General features: G+C 34.9%; 4 protein-coding genes across 6 annotated transcripts; 1 reads left to right on the top strand and 3 right to left on the bottom strand.

Moving 5' to 3' along the window:
* Positions 1-889: 889 nt before the first annotated feature.
* Positions 890-3,534, bottom strand: LOC110737170 (protein trichome birefringence-like). The gene is made up of 5 exons (XM_021917547.1): positions 2,999-3,534; positions 2,529-2,721; positions 2,220-2,413; positions 1,970-2,128; positions 890-1,588 (listed from the first exon to the last, which is right to left on the bottom strand). The coding sequence occupies exons 1-5, from the start codon at positions 3,532-3,534 to the stop codon at positions 1,255-1,257; spliced, it is 1,416 nt and encodes a 471-aa protein (XP_021773239.1). The 3' UTR covers positions 890-1,254.
* Positions 3,535-4,593: 1,059 nt separating this feature from the next.
* On the bottom strand, positions 4,594-13,333 carry LOC110736129 (formate--tetrahydrofolate ligase). Of its 2 annotated transcripts, none has more exons than XM_021916279.1 (5): positions 12,876-13,333; positions 12,117-12,266; positions 6,033-7,208; positions 5,570-5,721; positions 4,594-5,139 (listed from the first exon to the last, which is right to left on the bottom strand). In XM_021916279.1, exons 1-5 carry the CDS (start codon positions 13,035-13,037, stop codon positions 4,998-5,000), a joined length of 1,782 nt encoding a protein of 593 aa, XP_021771971.1. In that variant the 5' UTR covers positions 13,038-13,333; the 3' UTR covers positions 4,594-4,997. The 2 variants fall into 2 exon arrangements, with proteins under 2 accessions (XP_021771971.1, XP_021771970.1); XM_021916278.1 differs by having other exon boundaries at positions 5,575-5,721; positions 12,876-13,330.
* Positions 13,334-14,561: 1,228 nt separating this feature from the next.
* On the top strand, positions 14,562-18,361 carry LOC110736126 (metal tolerance protein 4-like). The gene is made up of 7 exons (XM_021916275.1): positions 14,562-15,059; positions 15,755-15,921; positions 16,198-16,396; positions 16,484-16,662; positions 16,749-16,899; positions 17,905-18,035; positions 18,120-18,361. Exons 1-7 carry the CDS (start codon positions 14,864-14,866, stop codon positions 18,297-18,299), a joined length of 1,203 nt encoding a protein of 400 aa, XP_021771967.1. The 5' UTR covers positions 14,562-14,863; the 3' UTR covers positions 18,300-18,361.
* A 443-nt stretch (positions 18,362-18,804) lies between these two features.
* LOC110736127 (protein EMBRYO SAC DEVELOPMENT ARREST 3, chloroplastic-like) lies at positions 18,805-22,247 on the bottom strand. 2 transcript variants are annotated; one of them, XM_021916276.1, is made up of 6 exons: positions 22,079-22,247; positions 21,545-21,651; positions 20,850-21,015; positions 20,282-20,374; positions 20,022-20,152; positions 18,805-19,295 (listed from the first exon to the last, which is right to left on the bottom strand). In XM_021916276.1, exons 1-5 carry the CDS (start codon positions 22,167-22,169, stop codon positions 20,022-20,024), a joined length of 588 nt encoding a protein of 195 aa, XP_021771968.1. In that variant the 5' UTR covers positions 22,170-22,247; the 3' UTR covers positions 18,805-19,295. The 2 variants fall into 2 exon arrangements, with proteins under 2 accessions (XP_021771968.1, XP_021771969.1); XM_021916277.1 differs by having other exon boundaries at positions 18,805-19,159.
* Between the last annotated feature and the right edge of the window lie 791 nt (positions 22,248-23,038).

Here is a 23,038-nt window from a genome sequence, read left to right as displayed (position 1 = left end):
TTGCCTTAACAAGTCTATTACAAATACCATAAAATATAAAATTGTATTACAGAAACCAACCTACCAAAGATTGCAAGATTTTTCTGACCATGTACAAGATCATGTTCATTTTGGTACAAGATATAGCAACAAAAAAAAACGTCTGGAAAGAGCTATATCCATCAATCCCAAGTAATAATTGACTACTAAACAAGGCCAATGAGGGCCGAAGAAATAAGGGTTGTTGAAGTTTCTATGTCAGCATGTACTCTGCTTATCTATCTATCATCCTTATATCTCGTTAAAAATGTACTCTTTACTAAATAAATACTCCATATAAAGTAGTAGACAATAGATGGATAAGACTTACCCACATTGCTGCAGTAATCCAAAATTTCATCATCTTTGGTTGTGTCCTGTGGGCTCCCTTGAGAAGTTCATCCATCACTCCGGCCTTCAGATATACACAAAATGGACAGAAATTACAAGGTGCTAGTAGAAAAATCTGACTAAAGAAAGCCAAGTAAAATATTAAACACTTATCCTTAAGATGAAAGGGAAGCAAAATGACTACCAGTTAAGAGAACTCGTCATATTTCTAACTTCTTTATTTTTACTACATTATCTATGTCAAATGCCAAACTTTGTTTCTGCACAGCCAATACTATCTCATTTAAATCTCGAGCATTGTATATCATATAATCATACATCAACAAAATGCTTAATTAAGCATCATGTAGGAATAGTCAGAGAGTAAAATTTCAAAGTCCTCAATTCAAGTTGTAAATTGAAGCCCTTATTAAATATCATCTGGTACATATAAGTCTATCCCTTCCCACCCCACCCCCTAATCAAAATCAATGAGGCAATCCCAGCACTAGTATGTCGGTCCATATCACAGCACATGAACAACATCAGCTTAAACTTAACAATTAATAAAGTAGCCAATGAAGACGATCTCAAACAAAAGCAAGCACAACTAAAAAGTATGCCACATTAATTAAGTTTTGTGCAAGAGGAAGAGAGTAATAAAACATGAATATAAATTAAAAAAGGAGACAGCATGCATTCATCAACCACAAGGAGGTGCAGACATTCAAATATAAACGCTTACTAAACCAATTTCAAAGACATGATAAGAGTAGAACCTAAATTGATCCCGAGCAAAGTACATTTCATGATACCAGCTACACTATCAAGTAGTGACTGAAGCAGTAAACAGAAACCTCATTAATGATTTACCCATGTCCTTTAAAGGCACTGCTCTTGTTGCTGTTATCCTTGATGTTGCTTTTGGTAATATCTTATCAAGATTTGAGAATACACTAGTTCATTCCAAGTATCAGGAACACCAGGAAGGCACCAATGAGCACAGTCCTGGTATCTTGGCTGTGAAAGCCTCTCCTCCTGTGTTCTATAAGCTGCAGGGTGGGCATCTTTCCGGTAGTCAGTCAGTGTCGTGATGTTAAGATAGAAAACCGGTACTTTCATCCCCTTTATCACATTCTCCACTACTTTGATCATTGGGGGTTGTTCTGGTAGATCTGTCTCGTTCTTGATTGGCTCAATTTCCTTATCACATGTCCCACCAGAATCCCATCTTCCACCTCTGCAAATCATGAAAGTTACAGACAATTTAATAGAGAGACTATCAGCAGAGATCAAGAACTAAAATATTTTGCAGCAAAAGAAACAAAAGATTTAACAACAAAAGACATGAAACAGAGTAAAGGAACAAGCAACAAGCTGCAAAATACATGCAGAACTCACATCTATCCTTGTCATGTCTGAATGATAAGCAACCAATATTTGATCAGACATAGCTACTGACTGACAATTTTGCATTTCTCATTTAAACTTCAGATTTCTCGGCATTTTATGCTTCTTTGTGACAAAATCATAATCAAATCACAAAACAATCTACTACTTTGAAGTTCAGCAATTGCTACATTATGTTGAAAGTATGTCAGACTTCTGCTGTAAAACTTACCCAAAGTGAGAATTTGAATATCCCCTAAAGAAAATTTGTGTTTTCATGGGTTCAACATTAGCCTCCAGCCATCTTCCCCAAGTTGTCAGTGCTCGTCGAAAAGCCTCATTGACCTCTAATTGACTATAGACATGACTACCTTCTTGATAGTAACCCTCCCTGCACAAATTTTTATTTTATCCATCAATTTCTATCCTGGAGTAGGAAAAATACAATGCATGAAAGTCGAGTTCAACTAGCAGGATATTACCCCTTTTGAGTTTTCTCATGACTCCACCAGTGTCCAGTGTTGAAGATCAGAAATTCTGCATCCTTATATCTTTCAGACTCCCTCTCAACTAAATCAAGCCTCAGCGTATCCTTCTTTGATCCATTTTTGTCGGGCATTTCCCATTCTCGAACCAAGAATGGGGACCTAAAGAACTCCACAGAACAGTTGTAATCCTAACAAATCATACAACAAATTACAGATGTGTTAAATCCTGACAACATTATTAACTAACTAGCATATCTCTGAATTGAATGAAAAAGCTTGTTAATGAATTATCACCAATCATACATCAAATATGAAGGCATAAGAGCCCTCGGTGCGAAACTCTTCTCTACCAGAGGCTTCAAATACCCTGGTTTTATTCTCCACTGAATTTCTGAGTATACATACAAGGGATTCCCACATATTCCTATTCAATGAATCACCAACGTAAACAAGACGCTTCCCTCTCAACAATTCCAACATATGGGTGCCATTTAATCTGCCATAATAACAATACATAAATCCATCTCAAATAAGTCTCACTTCAACAAAAATACACATTTTCATCCGCACGAAATATAGAGACTATACTATACTCGTGGATTCACGTACTCAATCGCAATGCAACTGATCGTATCTTTAAGAGACTGAGGGAGTACCATGTAACATTGTATCAAGATTAAATTTTATACAAGTTCCTAACATCAATAACACAAATATGTCCAAATTCATGCCCAACAAAATTAAGAAAATAAAATAAAAGTTCAGCATTTTACCTAGGAATGTTGCACCCATGAGGCTGCCATCTATACCTCTCATAGGCATTATCAGGCCTACCATTGAGATAACAATTGAAGGGTTCATCAATATGTGGGCAAGACCCAGGTGAATAAAGTGGGTATGATTCATCTTTAACCCATTTCCCATCAAATAAATCACAATGTAACATTGATTCATACAATTCATCCCCAATTTTTGGAGGATAATTATATGATGATGATGACACATTATTGACAATATGATTGTAACTATTATTAGTATTAGTATTATTTATTCCTAATACAAAAGAAGAATTTGGAGAAGAATTGGGGAAGAAATGGGTGAAAAAGGAAGGAAAATGAGAGAAGTCTTTGAAATTAGCAATGTATTTCAAAGAAGAGGAAGATGGGTTGTTAAAAAGAATGAAAAATGTGCAGAAAATGAATGTTAACATAAAAACATAAACACAAAACATGGATTTTCTGGTATCTGAAATTACAGATAAATTTGGTGTTTTTACTGGTAACAAATTGGGTTTTGATTGATCTGTCATTTGTGGTTTTGTTGTGCAATCTATCATTTCTCCAAATTCCCAGAAAAAATATGGAATAGTTAATGCAGAGTGACGATGAAAAGTGATGATTATCGCCTCTCAATGCATACTAATCATGGAAAGTAATTGATGATGATTGTTAGTTAAGTTTAAAATTGTTGTAGAGACTTCTATATGAGGACTTCCTGCTCTCGAAGGGAAAACCTAATACGGTAAATTTAAGGATCTTGTCTCGGTTCCGAAAAAGGAAAAATATAGATGTACCTCACACAAATGTTGCAAAATTTATGTAGGAGTAATTTTAATATCATTGATCAATATTTGCCACATTTTTACCACTTGTTAATTTATGGTTTGGGACTCGGAAAAAAAATTAAAAAAAAAAAAAAAAAAAAAAAAAACAGAGAAACACGTGTTTAAAATTAATGTATATATATCCACCAAAAATATGTATATGTATATATAAATATGACTGAAATTGTGAGGTAAATTAACTTAAACTAGCTATAGTCTTATAGAATATTGTAGCATTTTAATGTTATTTATAAGTAGCCATAGCTAATTAAGAAAAATTATTGTTATATAAAAATGTGATTTCAATCAAATATTGTTAAGCAGTTTTAGTTTTTTTTTTTTTTTTTTTTTTTTTTTTTGGTCCGACAAGTCAACAACAAATATAGATACAAAAACAATGTACATATGGAATGGTAACATCTTTCCCAATCTAATTCAAGGGCAATAGGCATCATTTATGTCAAGGGGGTACTTCATCATCTCTATTTTCCCTAAATATGAACAGAAGGTAAGATATATCAAAGACACCACATTGCTTGGATCACAGACTTTATTCCTAGCCCGTGAAGGTGCTCTAGGCCTATAGCAATCGAGCTAACAAGGCCTCCTACCGATGATGGGAAGCCACAATGGAAGGATGTGTTCACCCCAGTTACTGGGATGCAAGAAATAAGCTCTTTGTTTTTTGATTTGCAGATCTACATGTTCCTCACATTCTAACCAACACTTAGAGCAGAAGTAATGAGCCCGTCTACTACAGGTGGGTAGCATTAACAAGTTTCTACAGCTATATAATATGAATACTATATACAAAGTATATAATCAGTATTAAAAATTGTATCAACATTGATGCACAGGTTGGGTACACAAACGGAACAAAGGGAAGGCATATTAGATTCTTTTTATTTAGTGAAGCAATAAGAAACATTTGATCCTAAGACATACAAGTTCATACAAAATCACTATGAAAGGTCTCCAAGCAGTTTGTGCAGGAAGAGAGAACAGTGTCTCAAATCTGTCCTGATTATATGATCTTCAAGAAAGACCAATAACCTTCCCAGTAGTAGTGTCGAGGTCAATATCAAAGAAGCAAGGCCTTGTAGGAAGCCCAGGCATTGTACTCATGGTTCCAACCAAAGGATAAATAAATCCAGCTCCAATACTAGCTCTCACATCCCGAATAGGCAAGATAAATCCAGTTGGAGCTCCCTTTGCAGCAGCATTGTCAGAAAATGAATATTGAGTTTTTGCCATGCAGATTGGAAGATTAGAAAAGCCTTGTTTGCTGTACATCTCGATTTGTTTCTCAGCCTAAAAAAAGAAGAAATGGGAAGACTCTTCAACATGCTAATATCATGGCAATGATTAGAGTATTAACGTTATGAATGGCTTGATGCTGATATACGATGATTCCAAGATATGTTATCTACACTTTTACTTATGTTGTATTAATGGCAATTTCTTAAAGATAGAAAAACTGGTCACTAGTTCTATATTTGTTAGGTAAATGAAGATTATATCATTGACTAAAGGAACAAATTCTTCAACACAAACCAAATAGTGAGTCTAGAAAATGATGTTATAACAGACTTGCATTCCATAAGCACGTGTAGACAAAACTTTCTGTTTTAGGAGGCTGGGAGTACAACAGTCAACAATCTTAAATGTAAATAAACCATATAGGGAGCATATAAAAGAGCATTTACCACCCAGACTAGACCAAATAACCAAATTGCCTGACCTGACCTGTTCTGAGTATTCAACACCAGCAGCACCATAAGACTTTGCTATTGCCTCTATTTTCTCTTTGATGCTAGCATCCAGAGGATATAAGAACCTCAAAGGCTGTGTTACATTCTCACATGCTTTTTGAACAGCTATGCCAAGATCCACCTGAAACATATCAAAGTAGCATCAGATCCAGATGGAATTCCACTCACAAATAATCGACAGTTAAAGAGATAGGTCACATTGATTCCATATCTTACTAAAGTAAAATCAAGCATCAGCGGAAAACAAATAGAAATAGAGGTTCCTACACTGATAACTAGTGAGCTTAGTTGCAAACAAAGAAATGTATACCACTACTCTGATTGTTAACAAATAAGTAACAGTTTGATTACCAACATAGGAATGGCAAAGCTACTCAGTCTAGCATCACATCCATAATATTGATAACTATTTATAGAGTATTCAGTACTAACCGCTCCTTTTCCACCATGGGCATGATGAGTACAAATAACTGCATCAAATGCCCCAGCATCAATTGCTGCTTTTCTAACAGCATTCAGCTCTGCTTCTGTGTCAGTAGAAAACATGTTTATGGCAACCACAACATTTGAACCATAGGCCTTAGTATTTGAAATATGCCTGGCAAGATTAACACAGCCAGCCTCAACAAGACCCACATTCTCTGTTAAGTAAGCACGATCAAGAGGCCTGCCAGCCACTACTTGTGGTCCACCACCATGCATTTTTAAAGCCCTCACTGTGGCAACGACAATAGCACACTGTGGAGTCAAACCACTATATCGGCATTTAATGTTCATGAACTTCTCAGTTCCAATATCAGAACCAAATCCCGCTTCAGTAACTACAAATCCACCAGACCCAACCAGCTTCAGAGCAATCTTGTCAGCAACAATAGAGGAATTGCCATGAGCAATATTTGCAAAAGGACCAGCATGAACAAGCACTGGTGTTCCTTCCAGAGTCTGCATCAGTGTGGGGTTGATTGCATCCTTCATCAGTACAGTTAAAGCACCACCTAAGCCCAGGTCATCAGCTGTTATTGGTTCTCCAGCCTTGCTATTTCCAATCACCATTTTTCCAAGTCTCTCCCTCATATCATCCAAAGAGGTTGTTAGAGCCAAAACTGCCATTATCTCACTAGCAACAGATATATCAAATCCAGTTTCCCTAACCATCCCCTTCTCATCAGGCCCCTGACCAACAGTAATTTTCCTCAAAAACCGGTCATTCACATCCATAACTCTCCTCCATGTAACAGAATCAGGGTCAATATCAAGCCTAGCAAACTTAGTGACCTCTTCCGGTGTAAGATCGTCTGGATTAGTCTTATCAATACCAAGCTTCTTCAAACGCCTGTACATTATGTTACAAAAGGTTCTTTTACCTTCTTTGTTAGGAGGACACAACCGGTTAAACAGAGCTTTATCAGACTGGGTGGCCTCATGGAAAATTCTGGTGTCTATGGCAGCAGCAAGAAGATTGTTTGCAGCTGTTATAGCATGTATATCCCCTGTTAAGTGAAGGTTGAACTCATCCATTGGAATCACTTGACTATAACCACCACCAGCTGCACCACCTTTTATTCCAAAAGTTGGCCCTTGTGATGGTTGACGAAGGCAAGTAACAACCTGGAAGAACATGAACCTGATTAGGGATTTCAAAAGATCAAACAAAAAAATTACTTATGATGGACCACTATGGAAAATTTTAATCTATGAAATGTCCATAACACAAGCAATGGGGCAGTTTATGCTTCCTCCCAAAGATACTGACCATGTTGATTTTTTCCATGTATCAAAAAAGGAGGGGGGAGGACACTAGCTTATAGCATGTCAATATAGTGGGAACAGAGAAATTTGATTGTGTTAATATACATTTTGTAACCAAAGAGTACAAGAGCATGAGACAAACAATATAGAAAGGTGGACGATATATTGAAAAGGATGGAGCATTGAACTAGAGAATCAAATTAATTGATCTAGGTATTTCAGGAAACTTTGGGATATGACAATCTAAGGGGTGGATTCTAGAAAACTATGAGCCTACCTAGGAAGAGCCAACAGGCCCAACGCTGCAGAGAAGTTTACGCAGCTTTGGAAGGTAAGTTAACACATTCACAAAAAGCGGATAACTCTACATGGTTATTTAATATAGAAACAGTAAACACTGGTATCATAAATTCAAATTTTAGAATGTTTTTTTGTGGTGAGACGCACTGAGTAAATGGCTCAAACCACCTATTAACCCTCCTGGGTCTCTTAGGAAGCATTGGAAGCACCTTGGGTCTTACCAAAATGTGTTTTGGATGCAAAGGGAAAATAATACACAAAATCAGCCAATTTTCAGAACTCGATGTCAGAATTTTTAATAATGGTTAGGGGTGCATCCCGGAATCATAAAAAGGTTGTTTAGCGCCATATACGCCCAATATACGGTTCCCAAAAAGGCTTGGGGTGACATTGAGTTAATAATGATAAGCATGTTCATAACCGTTTAATTGTTAGTTAAGAGGCATAACGGATGATTCCAACCACCTATATGGCTTCCTAGGGTCTCATGGGATCCTTGAGAAAAATCTTGTCCTCTATTCTTTCTAGATTTGGAAAGTCGAAATTTCTCTAAAAAAGAGCTATAATACACGATCTCACATCAATTTTGGGAAATTTCCAAAAACAAAAATGAATGCATAGAGTGTCTCCAGGGTCATAAAAGTTTGTTTGGAACCATAATAGGCATAGCAACAAGTCTCTATAGTCTAGAGATAGAGTTTTGTTTGAAAATTTAGGTATATCAAAGACATCAGTTGAAGTGATAGTTAAAACATGTGATAGATGATTATCATCTAAAACTAGACATCAACTATAATTCAAGGCTATAATACACGAAATCAGACCAGTTTCAAAAAAAAAAAATAAAAAATAAAAAAAAAAAATAAAAAAAAAATAATTGAAATTGATGTCAAAAACTCCAGTGATTATGGGAAATGCATCCCAACAACATAAATGTTATTTTAAATCATATGCGCTCACTAGTTGATCTTTGAAAGGCCCGAGATGACATTAAGTCAATGACGATAAGCGTGTCCATAACCAACTAAATTGATAGTTAAGAGCCAGAGTGGATGGTTCTAACCAACAAATGGCCTCTCGGAGTCTCATGGGGTCCATGAGAAACACCTCGTTCTCTTTTAATTTGGGTTTGGAAAAGTCAAACTTTAAAGAAATTAAAGGCTAAAATACACGATTTCGGAACAGTTTCGTAAATGTTTTTCAGAGATGAAATGGATGTAGAGGATGTACCCTAGGGTAGCAAAAGTTGGTCTGAAACAATATTAGACATACCCTAGCAACAACTCTCTAAAGTCTGAAGATCGAGTTTGGTTCAGTAATTTAGGTTTCTCATACATCTATTGAAGTGGTAGTCAGAAGTTACAAAAGATGATTCTGATCACCGATTAGACTTCCCTGGTTTTCATGGAATCATGGGAAATACCACCATGCGTACCTTTGCTAGACCCGAAAATGTTATCCAGATGCTAAATTGAAGGTTGTAATACACTAAATCAGAACAATTTCAAATAGTTTTTGAACTCGGTGTCAAATACTCCAGTGTTTATGAGGATTGCATCCCTAGATCATAAAATGTTGTTTTGAATCATAATGCCAACTAGTTGATCATAGAAATGTCAGGGGTGATATTAAGTCAATGATGATCTACATGTCCATAACCGAATATCTTGACAGTTAAGAGCTAAGGTAGATGGTTCTAACCATCAAATTGGCCTCTCAGTGTCTCATGGGGCCCATGAGAAACATCTTGTCCTCATTTATTTTGGGTTTGAAAAAGTCGAAATATTTCTAAAATTACAGGCTATAATACACGGTTTCAGAACAACTTCAAGAAATTTTTCAAAATTAAAATGGATGCAGGGGTGTATCCTAGGATCACAAAATTTGGTTTTGAACAATAATAGGCATTGCATCAACTCTCTAAAGTCTCGAGATCGAGTTTGGTTCAATAAGATTAGGAAAAATTGAAATTTCTCTAAAACTAAAAGCTATAATATACACAATTTAGGGAAGTTTTTCCAAAATTAAAATGAATCCAGGGTGTGTCTCCAAGGGTCATTAAAGTTGGTTTGGAGCTATAACAGGGCTAGCAATAGGTCTCTTAAGTTACGAAAAAGAGTTTCCAAACATTTTGTAAAGACAATCAAAAGATGATTTTATTAACCAATTAGGCATCTCGTTGTCCCATCAAGGTGTAAAGATCCTCCATTAAGTAATCCCAACTTTGTTGATGTTGGTTTTTTAAAGTGGTGTTACACCCACCATAGTTGCTAATTTGGTATTGGTTGTTTATAATTGTTAAGATATGCTAAGTACCCAAAATAGGGCCTTATGGAACCTCATGGTTGCCAAGATTAATCATGTTGATGGAGCATTACTACACTAATTTTTCCCGCCATTACCCAATTTTCCACAAATTTTTTTAGGCAACAAATAAAACTATTTTATCAATTTACCAAACTATTACTACTACTACTACTACTACATCCATTTCTAAACGTTTCAAACAATTATAATTTACACTGAACTAAAAAAAGAAAGAAAGTGAAGTGGAATTGCAAGTGGCAGAAGTAATGATGTAGGCAAAAAGTTGGTTGTTTCATGTTGGTAACAGAATGGGTTGGCTAGAACATATTTTTAGCCATTGCTAAAGCCACTGAAAAAGTTTCAGTGAAGTTTGAACCCTGAAGAAATATGAAAGCAAAGAAGAATGTTGTGTCAATAGCTCAATTCAAGCCTTTCTTATAAAACACTTAAGCATGAAATCGGTCTCTGTCAATACAAATATGAAAGTAATTGTAAATAACCTAGAATTCAAAGTTATGTACCGTAAAATTTAAGAGAGGTAAGATCTGTAGCCTAATTCTTAATACAAAAGACAGCTTCACAAGGAAACAGAAGAATGAAGTCATCCCAGCCCATTTCCCCGTGGATAATAAGAATTGGAGAGAAATTACATAGGAATTTGAACTTGGCCTCAGAAGGTGGGCTCTAAAAAAGTAAAAATCGGAAATGAACTCCAATGAGGAGGCTATCATTTGCATATATGAAACTTGATGTATGATGTATGATGTGATCCCCAAAAGATAAAATTCTAATTCAAACCAATAGGGGGGGAAGAAAAAAAAAAACATTAACAATGTGCTAATTCATCCAAAACTGCCTGTATTTAGATAGTAAGGGATAAAACAACCCATCAACTAACTGGTTAAGGAATAGGTATAAAGGTGCATACATCTTGAATTCCTTGTACCCAATAAAGAGTAAATTACACGTTGGGTAATTGTTTTTTTAAAAGTGGGAAAGGAACCAATTAAAGTTAGAAAGACTAAATGAATACACAGCACACAAAGTCATACCCACCATCTTCAAATATGGAATACAGGGGACAAATTGGAAGGTCACATATGGGAGAGCCAAATAATTAAGCAAAAGAGAATGGACCACTAGCAAGCATTGGCTTTATCATGGAAATATGGAAGATTTTATAAAATCTAAGATAAACACAAAATCTAAGATAAACACAAAAATAATGACTGTCCTGCTTAATAAAAATCCAAACTTTAAAATTTTAAAGGAGTAGCTAGGAACACAAATATTGAATCAGCGTTAAAAGGAATTCAGGCAGAGTTGGAAAGAACAATAAAAAAAATTAAAAAATAAAATAAAAAATTAAGTGTTCCACTTTAAACTCAACCAAGTTCTAACATCTTAATAGTGGCTATAGTCATAATCTATAGGTATATTCCACACTTAATCAATTTAATGTTTGGTGATTCACATTTTATAATCAGTTATAAAATAGGAATAGTAGTTGACTCGAGAAACAACTTATCTTATCATTTTAATATAATGAATATATTACCATACTCATAGATCAGTAATTCAGTATAACCTAGGAATCTGAAGTCCACTGATCAAGTACATTTACAAGGGTGATCTCATAATTGTGATTTTACCGATTGATTTGTGAAGTTCTCATGATCAAAAGCATCTAATTACAGAATAAATTGAAATGAGGAAACATGTAAACTTTTGAATCTTTTTCCTCTCAAGTTCAAATGTTAGAAATTTACGGAGTCAAAGTGATGCTAATCCATTCAAAGCACCCATTACTTTCTAGCAAGCATATAATAGCCAAACCTGTAAGCACCAGATGACTTTGCAGACAGCGTGGCATATCCTCGTAAAACAAGGACTTGCCCTAAATGATCTATTAATCTATAGTAGTACTAATATTTGTTAGCTTTAACTTTCAATGCAACGACTAATTACTCCTTAATGCAATGACTAATTACTCCTTATAATTTGAGCACGTAACCTCAAAAGACACATTTAGATAGAAATGGAGGGAGTAATAAGCTACTTACAAATCATGTCTTACCAAAAAAAAAGATAAAGAAATAGTGTTATGTATACAACCAAGTAAATAAAACATCACAAAACACTTAAAACAAACTTAGTTACCTTCTTATCAAGGAAAGCTCCCAAGGCTTGACAAAGACCAACAGTGGTTGTAGATTTGCCTTCCCCGAGAGGAGTCGGAGTAATTCCACCAACCACGACGTAATATCCATCCGGGGAGTCTTGAACTTCATCCAACACAGACAACAAAACCTATTTCGGACAAAATCAAGATTTGCTATATTAAGATGTCCAAAAGCAACAACACCCACATCAAGCAGGCAAGGTAATAAAAGATAAAAAAAGATACATTGCTAGAAGTGGAAGCAAATTTTGGCAACAAAACTAAAAGTCTATATTATCTTTAATGAGAAAGAATACTAAATCTGGGAAAAGAACAATGTATAATTAAGATGAGTTGATTGACAAAAATTGAAAATTTCCATCTAAAGTAACAATCACTGCTAAAATTAGGCTTGAATCAATCAATAATCATTTATCACTTAAATTCTCAATCAATTCATCCCAAAAAAAAACACCAAATTAAGCAAAACCAGGTTAACAATTCAATCAATCACTTAAATTCTCAACCAATTTATCAAAAAAAAACACAAAATTAAGCAAAACCAAAATAAATATTCAATCCATCACTTAAATCCTCAAACAATTTATCAAAAAAAAAAAATACAAAATTAAGCAAAACCAGATTAAAAAAAAAAAAGCAATCATTTTCGAAACAGAAAGTAACTGATGAGAGTGAAGTGAAATGGAAAAGCGAGTGAATTAAAAAGTCAAAGGAGAGAGAATAAGAAGAAGGAAAACCTTGGCCTTGTATTTGCCGTAAAGGTCGTAGTGGCGAGGAGAGAGATTGAGATCGGCGGCAATGTCGGCGATGTGAAGCGGCGCCACCGAATTCGCAATGTCAATGTCCGCCGGAACAGGTGACGCCACCTCTAACTTTCTCACTGTTTTCGATGATTCCATTTTTTTTTATTTTTTGATTGATGAATATTTTCTTTTGATTCAAAGTTTGTACAATTATTATTATACCAAGATTACCAACTTTGTAATTATTGGGTCGTGAATATACTAATTTGAGTTGCTTTTTGGATAATAAAGGGAATTTTCATTGAATAATAGTACAAGTATATTTTGGATTGGATGTCTTTATCCTAGTGTTTGTGAGGCGGAAAACTTTTGTCATGAATTTCAATCATAGTGTTTATCCTAGTATTTTTGCAAATTTCTAAAAAATTATAAATTGCAATGATAAATGAGGATTGTCATAACTCAACCCATAATGCCCACGGTAGGCCATTTGATGAGTTGTTATGATTACAAGGGGTGACATGAATTAGATGTCTTTGGCTACCACTAAATTAAATTTTGTGGTCCCTTAAACAGCAAGAGAAGAAAAAGCATCTTGATATTTAACCTTATCAGATTCATTGCTTGCGAACTTTAAATTTATAATAATATTGTTTTAAAACATACACAACCACTAGTTGGTCACGTGAAGGCATAGGATGACATTCGGCCAATGACAATAAAAATGTTCTTAACTGGCGAATCGATAATAAAGAGCCGAAATAAATGGTCTCATGGGGTCCTTGAAAAACAAATTGTCCTCAATTATTTGACGTTACATTAATTGTAATTTATCTAATATTGAAGGGGATAATACACGATTTAGAATTATTTTGAGGAGTATATTTTTTTAATTGAAATGGATGTAGGGAGTGTTCCTAGGGTCATACAAAGTAAAACATACCAACATGTCTTTAAAGTCCCAAAATCAAGTTTAGTTCCGTAGTTTGGATGTTTTAGACATTTAATGCAGTGGTAATTAAAAGATGCAAGCAATTATTCTAGTCACCAATTAGTCATCTTAATTTAACATGGAAGACACCACAATGTCCACCTTTGTCAAGTTGAAAACTAACATAAAAATTGGGCCTATTTTAAAAAATAAAAATTCTAAAAATTCAATGTAAACATTAAGCAACTTAATAATCTTCAATTATCATCTTAAACTATTATTGTATTTATCGACACTTCCTTCCAATTTCATATCGAAGAACGAATAAGAATTTTTCAATGAGGTAGCATAAAATTATCCTATATTCTTCACTTACACTGTATTCTTAGGAAGCACCTTAGCCTTGAACATTGATTATTACTATTTTATTTTTTCTAATTATTTATTTGGTTGAACTAAAGGTTTGGACTTTTTGGACAGCATGCTTCACCAATTAAAAGCCCATAAATAAATACATAAAACTGCCTGGTCAACAACATAATTTCAAAAAAAAATTAAGAATTATAATTTCAAGTCCACTTCATTATGACAAAATCACAACTATTGCGGAGTGTGTACTTATCATATCCTCATATTCTGTTAACTTTTCATAATTCTTATAAATAAATGAACTTTTGTTATTTTTGTATAACTTTCTACATTGTTTTCCCCTATAAATATTACATTATTACGTATTCAGTATTCTCGTGCATGATGTATACTATTGACACGGGCGCATTCTATTCATAAATACTTTTACAATAACAAAAAATTATTGATTATCATCCTAATCACATGTTCACCGCTAATTATAATCCCAAATCACATCCTACAAGACAGAAAAATCCAATTATATAATTGGCCCCACCTGTCCAAATAAACCTTCACTGCCATACTTTGAAAAAAAAAAAAAAAGTGGCCTTGAAATTTCAGCTTTACAAAATTAATCCTTTCCTAAACAAAGTTTTTCCTTAAAGTTTTGCCTTTTTTGGTGGGGTCTTAAGAACTAAGAATGGAGCCAAATTCAAGCTCGCCATTACTGGGTCGGAAACTGAGTCAAAACGGTCGGCAGGGGATACGCCGTCGTAATTCGGTCAACTCGTTGAGACAAGACTTCATTTCCAGGTTGCCTGATAAGCTTCGTTCTGGGGTTGATGATGAATCTTGCTATGATGTTAATTTCTCTAAAACTCATAGTTTAACTCAAGGTTTTTTTTTTGTACTCTTTATTTTAATCTTCAGATGTTAATTTCTCCCTTTTTTTTTTAATTAATCTTCAGATGTTTTATATATGGGAAATTGTATTGCCAATTGATTCAATTTTGTTTATATAACATAAAAGTTTGTCAGAAGGGAAGAAAGGGAAAAGGGGGTCCTAGATTCTAGCTAAAGTTAAGTTCTTTTTACCTCAAATTGAAAAAGTGAAGTTCTTTTCAATTTGCTGGATTCAATTTGTGTTGCTTTGTGCTAGTATGTTGTGGAAAGGGGATATTCTTTGGTATGGTATGTGAGTGACATTGAATTATTGTGTGGATGCTAACTTTGTGGTTACCCCGAGATGTGATATTAAATCCCGTCTACACTATTGGCCTTTTTGTGGCTCCTTGTACACCCGAAAATGACATTGAATTATACGAGTAGTGACTATTGAAGTTCAGTTGCCTTTATTTGGATATGTGCTTATGAGCTACTCGTAGATCGTTACATAATTTAATTGGTGTTTTTCCCTTCAATTTTTCATAAACTGTAATATGAACTTAATTTATGTGCAATACAACATTTTTGTTAAGATAGAAATCCAAAAGTAATGATTGAGTATGATATTATGCATATTTAATTTCTGATGACTTTTCGGTTTTCTGGTTGTTGTTATGTGACTAATCTACTATCTTGCTTCCCCTAGGAGAGAAAGAGTACTATGAAAGACAATTCGCTACCTTGAAATCTTTTGAGGAAGTTGATCACGTAGTCCAATCAGGTTTGCCAGAAGAGGATGATGATGAACAAGCTCAACACGAACGAGCAATGAAGATATCAAATTATGCTAATATTGTGCTTTTGGCATTCAAGGTATTGTGCTGTTAAGCTATGATGATTCAAAAATAATTCACTTGATTTTGGATTGATGATGTTTTTGAGTGAAGGATCAATTTATTTGTATGCAAAAAAAACGCTAAGCTATGCTTTAGTGAATCCAATCTTGTTTATTCTATATGGCCGTTGGTTATTCATTGGGTACAAATGCGGAAAAATATGATAATACAGAACAGAATATGTTGTTCCGAAATGCATCTGTTTAATTATGTCCAAAATTTCCTAAGTCTATTGTTTTTGCTTGATGCTTAGATCTATGCTACCATAAAAACTGGATCATTAGCCATTGCTGCATCAACGTTGGATTCTTTGCTTGACCTTATGGCTGGCGGTATTCTTTGGTTTACTCATCTTTCAATGAAAAACATCAATATCTACAAGTACCCTATCGGGAAATTAAGAGTCCAGCCAGTGGGAATCATCATATTTGCGGCTATTATGGCTACCCTAGGTATGTGTTTGACCATTTGAGCCTTCAGATCAATTGCTGGGTAGTTTGGAAGCAATGAAGTCAACAAGCTTTGATATTGATTTGCAGGATTCCAAGTTCTCATACAGGCTGTGGAGCAATTAATTAAGAATGAAGGTGCTGAAAAAATGACATCTGACCAGTATATATGGCTCTGCGTGATTATGATATCAGCCACAGTTGTAAAACTTGCCTTGTTCCTTTACTGCAGAAGCTCTGGAAATGAAATCGTTCGAGCTTATGCCAAGGTAAATGACTTGTAGAGGTATCCATTTCCATTCTGTTGGCGCTGAAATTAACCGCTTGAACAACCTATTTTTTCCCCTGTGCATAGGATCATTACTTTGATGTGGTTACGAATGTGGTCGGTTTAGTTGCTGCAATTCTTGGTGACAAGTTTTACTGGTGGATAGACCCTGCTGGCGCTATTCTTCTTGCAATATATACAATTGCAAATTGGTCAGGAACTGTTTTAGAGAATGCAGGTAGCTACTTACTACGACTCTTGAGTTTTTCTTTCATAGCATTTTCATCAGTGAGGTATAAGCATACAGAATCATGACAAATGGTTGAAACTGGATAAAAAGAGACATGCATGCTGCACATGAGATTATTTCTTCTTGGTTATAAAAAGTTTATAGCACCTTATTAGAAAGATAACAGCATGTGAAGTAGGTTTATTTGCTTGGTTACAATTTTCAAATTCAAGTTGAGTAGCTTAGTTGAACTTGAAAAAACTCAAAGTGATCTCTGCTGTAAGTGTTATGAGCAGAGACAAGCAACCCCATCATGTTTGATCTTGTCTTGTTATCACCTGTACACACATGAGTCACACTCCTAGAAAAAAATTGCGGATGCGGTCGCGATCACAGTAACGGTCGCGTTGTCGCGGAAACGGCTTATAACGGACGAATATAACGGACGAATATAACGGATCGCGGTAAGCGCGGTGTGAATTTTTCGAATAATTTCACATTAATGGATTAAGTGGTGTTTATAGTCTAAGTTAAATATGTATTCTTTGAACATAAAATAACCATATTTATCAAAATAAAAGCAGGTAACATATTTGGTGAATAAAAATTACTAAATATCATGTTTTATAGACTATATAATCAATTTCTTATATATTTAACGGATGTAACGGGTTAAAAAACGTTCTAACGCGGCGAGTCACCGTTACATAACGGATGAAGCGGGATGAAAGATGTGATTTTTGTCGCGGTGTTATATAACGGGGTTTAGCGGAACGGCAAATTCAAAATCCGTTACATAACGGCCATTATATAACAGAACGGCCGAGTTATAATTCCATGCTCACACTATTGCTGCTAGATGGGTGCTTCCAGTGAGACGAGGTTTGTCTGGGAACCCAGACAGTAGTTTGTGAATGAACTTATGATCATGTCTTGAAAGTTTATCTGTTCTATTTCTTGCTGCATTTAGAATTTCAGAGTATGATACTATATTAACATGTATTTCTTCTGCAGTTTCACTTATAGGACAGACAGCTCCTCCTGAAGTCTTGCAAAAGTTTACATACCTCGTTATAAGGCACCCTCAAGTTAAGCGTATTGACACTGTTCGTGCTTACACTTTTGGTGTGCTTTATTTTGTGGAGGTGCGTCGATTTCCTGGTTTTTGTAGTTTGTCTTTAATTTTCAGCTCATCTGATGCAACTATTTTTTCCATTTTGCTGGAATAGGTTGACATTGAACTACCCGAGGATATTCCTTTGAAAGAAGCACATGCTATTGGAGAGACACTACAGATTAAGCTAGAGAAACTACCTGAAGTCGAGCGAGCTTTTGTCCATTTAGATTTTGAATGTGAACATAAACCGGAGCACACTGTTTTAAGCAAGCTGCCTAATACTGATCCTTGATTATGAATGTGAACACAAATTAGAAGCGTGGGTTTCCTATACCATCAATTTTCTCATTTTAATCTAATCTTCAATACAAGCCTGGATTTGCAGTATTTGGTGCACCGTGCACATCTAAATGGTGCTTCGAATCTTCAAAAGTCACCATGCTACTACCATTTTTGCATGAACACTAAGCATCAAAATACTGACTATCCAAACTACTGTGAAGGATACATTCATTCAAAACGACAGTCAGATTGCATAACTAAGAACAGGTTAAATTTTACAAATACCAAGAGCAACAAGTTTGTAGTATCGGCCATATGTAAACTTTTTTCTTTTTTTTTTAAAGGCCATATGTAACAAGGGACAGCCAGCATGTACCATTATATATGATTGAAACCAACCTGAACTCTCCATTTACAAGGTCATATCTCACACTTTGCAAAATCTGGCTTGCATGCTAATCTGAGACGACTCCATACACTCCATGAATTTGATGTGATAGTTAAGGTAAAGTATGTAGATAACCAGATCGTGATATAATTTACTAGAACAAGTAGAATTTGGAATTTGGGAATAAATAGTGGTAATACAAATGATTTTATAAGTAATTACATCAACTTCAAACACTCATTGGTTTACTACAACTCTAATTCTGTGGACGTCAATAATCTTAGTAGGCTGAAGTGCTGAACTGTTGTAGGATGATGCCAAACACCTAGGATCGAATCCCGTTGCTCCATAAACTAAAAATCTAGGAGATAAGGGGAAAGTATGATCCACATTTAGAGGCACCCTACATCTCAAAAGCTCATACATCACACGGTACAAATCTGGCATGCATACTAATCTGGGACTCCTCTCTACACACCAAGCTGCTTTGCCGCCAACAATTAGTTAAGTATGAAGATAATATTCATATATCATGAAATACATATACTACCACAAAATTTCAGGTATTGTAGTGTTCTTTTGCAGTATACAGGTTCAGGTTGCATATGATATGAGAATCTGCACCAAGCCAAACGTTTTCAGGCATTTATCCAAACATCAGAACATATTAATGGATATCTATCATTCGATCAACTCTACACAGATCAATATTATCAAACACGCCCTATATCTGGAAGTAATAGTCAATCTATTATTATATAACGTCTGAAGAAATGTTCGACTCTTTTCCTAATGTATTCAAATTACCACTACAAAATTGAAATTTACACTATGTTTGGACAGAGAGAAATGGAGAGAAATGGAGAGAAAAGAAGAGGAGAAAAAGAGGGATGCATAATCCTTTGTTTGGATATCTAATGCAAGGAGGGTATGGGAAAGAAATGGAAAGATCCATTTTCCTCCCCCTTTTAATAAACTAAATCCCTCCATTGTTGGAGATTTGTAAGGAAAATGGAATGTCACCTTCTCCCTCCCATTACCTCCCTTTTCCTTCCCTCTTTTTCCTTCCCCTCCCTTTCCCTTCTTTATTGTTATCCAAACATAGTGTTAGTATACAAGAGAGGATAAAAAAGGCAAAACTAATATGGAGTTTTTAGTCTTTTTGGAAAATCATGGCATATCCTTGATTGGAGGAATCGATGTGAAAACTAATTATGACTAAGTAATAAATTGTACACAATAGAACCCAGAGCATTGATTTAATACTTAACCATAGAGCAAAAGATACAAAGATCTGAAGAAGTTCAAACAGAGGGAAGTCATACTCATGTGAATGAAACTTACTTAAGAACCTGGCAAAAGCCGACCATTATACATCTTATCCAGCAACTGCTTTGCTTCAGGCCTTCTCAAAAGTCCTTTGTTATTTGGCAAGCCAGTACCCAAGCAAACAGGGCAAACCAGTTTTCCTCTACCTATACATGAGGAATTATTCAAGGCAAATGAAGATACAGACACAATAAGTGAGCACAGAGTCAGAACTACGTATTGCATTGATAAATGAAGTCTCAAAGCATAAGGAGCCAAAGTTCATAAGTTCTTACCATAACAATTAGGACATTCTGTAAACTCATATACATCTTTAGCACGCTTTCTATTTAAAGCCTTCCATTTTCCTGTACCACCACACATATCACCTAAATGAAAGGCAAAACAAACAACTTATATAATATAAACAGTAACAGTTGAAGCTCTAGCAGAAATACAAGGAAATGATAAAAACATCTGTGAAATCATCATGCTTTTCTTTCAAACAGCCTACAAAAGCTTCTACATAACACGTCCTTGTAATGCGAGGATATGTCCCAAAAATTGAAAGACTTAAAAAGGACATGTGACTATGTGAGGACTTGTCCGCAAAATTGAAAGACCTATATTCAACCAAGAATAGATTGACACTGAAATTCAAATGAACGTCATCGTGTACAGCATGGTCGAATTCCATACAGAGACAGGGATTTTTGTGAATCCATTCAGCCAAATTTGCTTACAATCTGAAGATTGCAATTATGAAGCCCCAACTAGCAGATACCAGCTTTTATCAAAGAACAACAATACCTAGGTCTTACTTAAAAAGAATATAACACCAGTAAATTTATAAATTATACTCACATATGATAGCACCACTACCGCCACAATTCCGGCAGACTGCCCTTTCTTTTCCTTCAGCAGCAATAGCTTCTTGTCTGGACAGAGGTTTCCCAGAGGGGCTTATCAAAGCTATAGATGAGCATAAACACGCAACGCAAAGGCGCCGAGAAGTTACAACTTGATCATCCTGCAACAGCAAATATAAAGCTTCAGCATGTTAGCCCCAAGGAAGTACTCCATCTAAGTACAGCAGAACATGAAATCTCTTCCACATCTTAATACTCGAACTTGGCTCACCTTTCATTTGATGGCAACAAGCCAACAAAGAAGTATATTGGTAAATTGACATCTTATTACTTTATTAGCTTATAAGAGAAAATCTCTAAATTGCAGACTGTCAATACCTTGCAAAACCTTAAAATTTCCTAAATTGTAAAACCAATACATTATAAAATGAGAGATTAATGTATGATATTACCTAAATTGTAACATCAATACATTACACAAAGTTCTCAATCAAGAATGCCTCAGCAGTTATTACCATATTCTTCATGTATTGATATGTATCAATAAATCATTACAAATGAGAGATTAATGTATGATATGCTAATTCAACAACAAAGTAATGCACAAAACAAAATTTATATAAATGGAATCAAATGAACCAACTGTAATTACTAGACATTATATCAAAAATTGACATAAATATAACTAACCCTTAAGCTGCTAATATTTGATGAACTATCCGAAGCTCCGGTACCAGAACCAGAATTCTCATCCTCCAAACTCGATCTCACGCGCAATCCAACCGACTTTGAGTTCACTGATAACCAAAGATAGAAAATAGTGATAATAATCAGAATTTTACAGAGTACTCAATATTTGATATGTTGATATGATATTACCAAAAATTGCAAGAATTATCAATTTCTTTGCATCCTTGATATCAAAAATTGCTATAAATTTTATGGGAATTTCAAAATATTGAAATTAGAGACACTATTTACTTCAAATTTTCATGGGATAAAAATAAAATGAAGAATTTTAGTACAACAAACGGAAATTCAACTGCCCAATTTAATTTTTTTTGGATATATATGGTTAAATAAGATAATAATGCAATGAAACAATCAATGTTCTGCAAATTTACAGAAATAAGCAACAGAAAGTTATGCAATGAAACAATCAAAGTTCTGCAAGTTTACAGAAATAAGCAAGAAAACAGAAGAAAGAGAGTGAAATTTACTTACAATTGGAACGCGAGTTTCTGGAGGTAAGAGAGAGCTGGGAAAACAGTGAAGAGTAGAGTGTGGATGAGAGATAAGGCAGCAACACCCCCATATTCTCTCTCTATCTCTTTGTCTCTCTTGATTACAGGACGTTTCACCACTACCACCCGTATTAATTTTGTAAATTTCAGCCCGAGGTTACCTTGTTTGGTTAAGTAATATTCGATGATCATGGGTCGGGTTGGGTCGGGTCGGGTCGGATTAGGTACCACAAGCGGGTCATTTGGGATGAAGAATGGGATTAGACCGGGCTTTGGATTGAGCTTGATCAGGTTCTAAGTGAATTAAGTTAAGTCGGGGTAGGGTAGTTAGAGAGATTATTGGGTGGTCCAAGATCACCACGTCATTTGTGATTCTGGCTAATTTGACAAACAAGTAAAGGCTAGAATAATTCACATGTAATGATTAGTTTTTTAAGTTGGAGATTACAAATGGCATGGTGATCTAAAACCAAGAGATGATTGATTGCTTGAGAAGGATTCATAATAATAAAAGCATGAGAATTTCATCAAAATTAATTTATTAGTGAGGCGAATGATCAAGATCACAAAATTATAAAATAATCCTGTAAAATTTACCGTGCATCAATGATTTAATTGTCCCAAAAATGTTCTTCCTTGTGACAATTTGTTAGTGCTGTGAGCTTGTAAGTTGTAACCCAATATAGTTTTTAAGCTAAACATTTAAAGATTGATAGTGATTATGTCGTAATGGTTCAAATTATGTGTTCTGGTAGCAATTTTATCTTTAAATTCCAAAGTTATAGTTTCTCTCCCATCACAATTAAAAACTGCCATTAACACCAATGACCTCTGCCTGACCATTCCCTAATGAACGAGTTCACAAGTACACACAATGAGATCACTCCCTCAAACTTGTAATTGAGAATCTTGACAATTGTGAATTATATATCTTGAGCTA

The sequence above is a fragment of the Chenopodium quinoa genome, unplaced genomic scaffold, assembly GCF_001683475.1.
Source record: "Chenopodium quinoa cultivar QQ74 unplaced genomic scaffold, ASM168347v1, whole genome shotgun sequence".
In the NCBI taxonomy this organism is placed as follows: Eukaryota; Viridiplantae; Streptophyta; class Magnoliopsida; order Caryophyllales; family Amaranthaceae; genus Chenopodium; species Chenopodium quinoa.
This window is presented reverse-complemented; position numbering and strand designations above follow the sequence as displayed.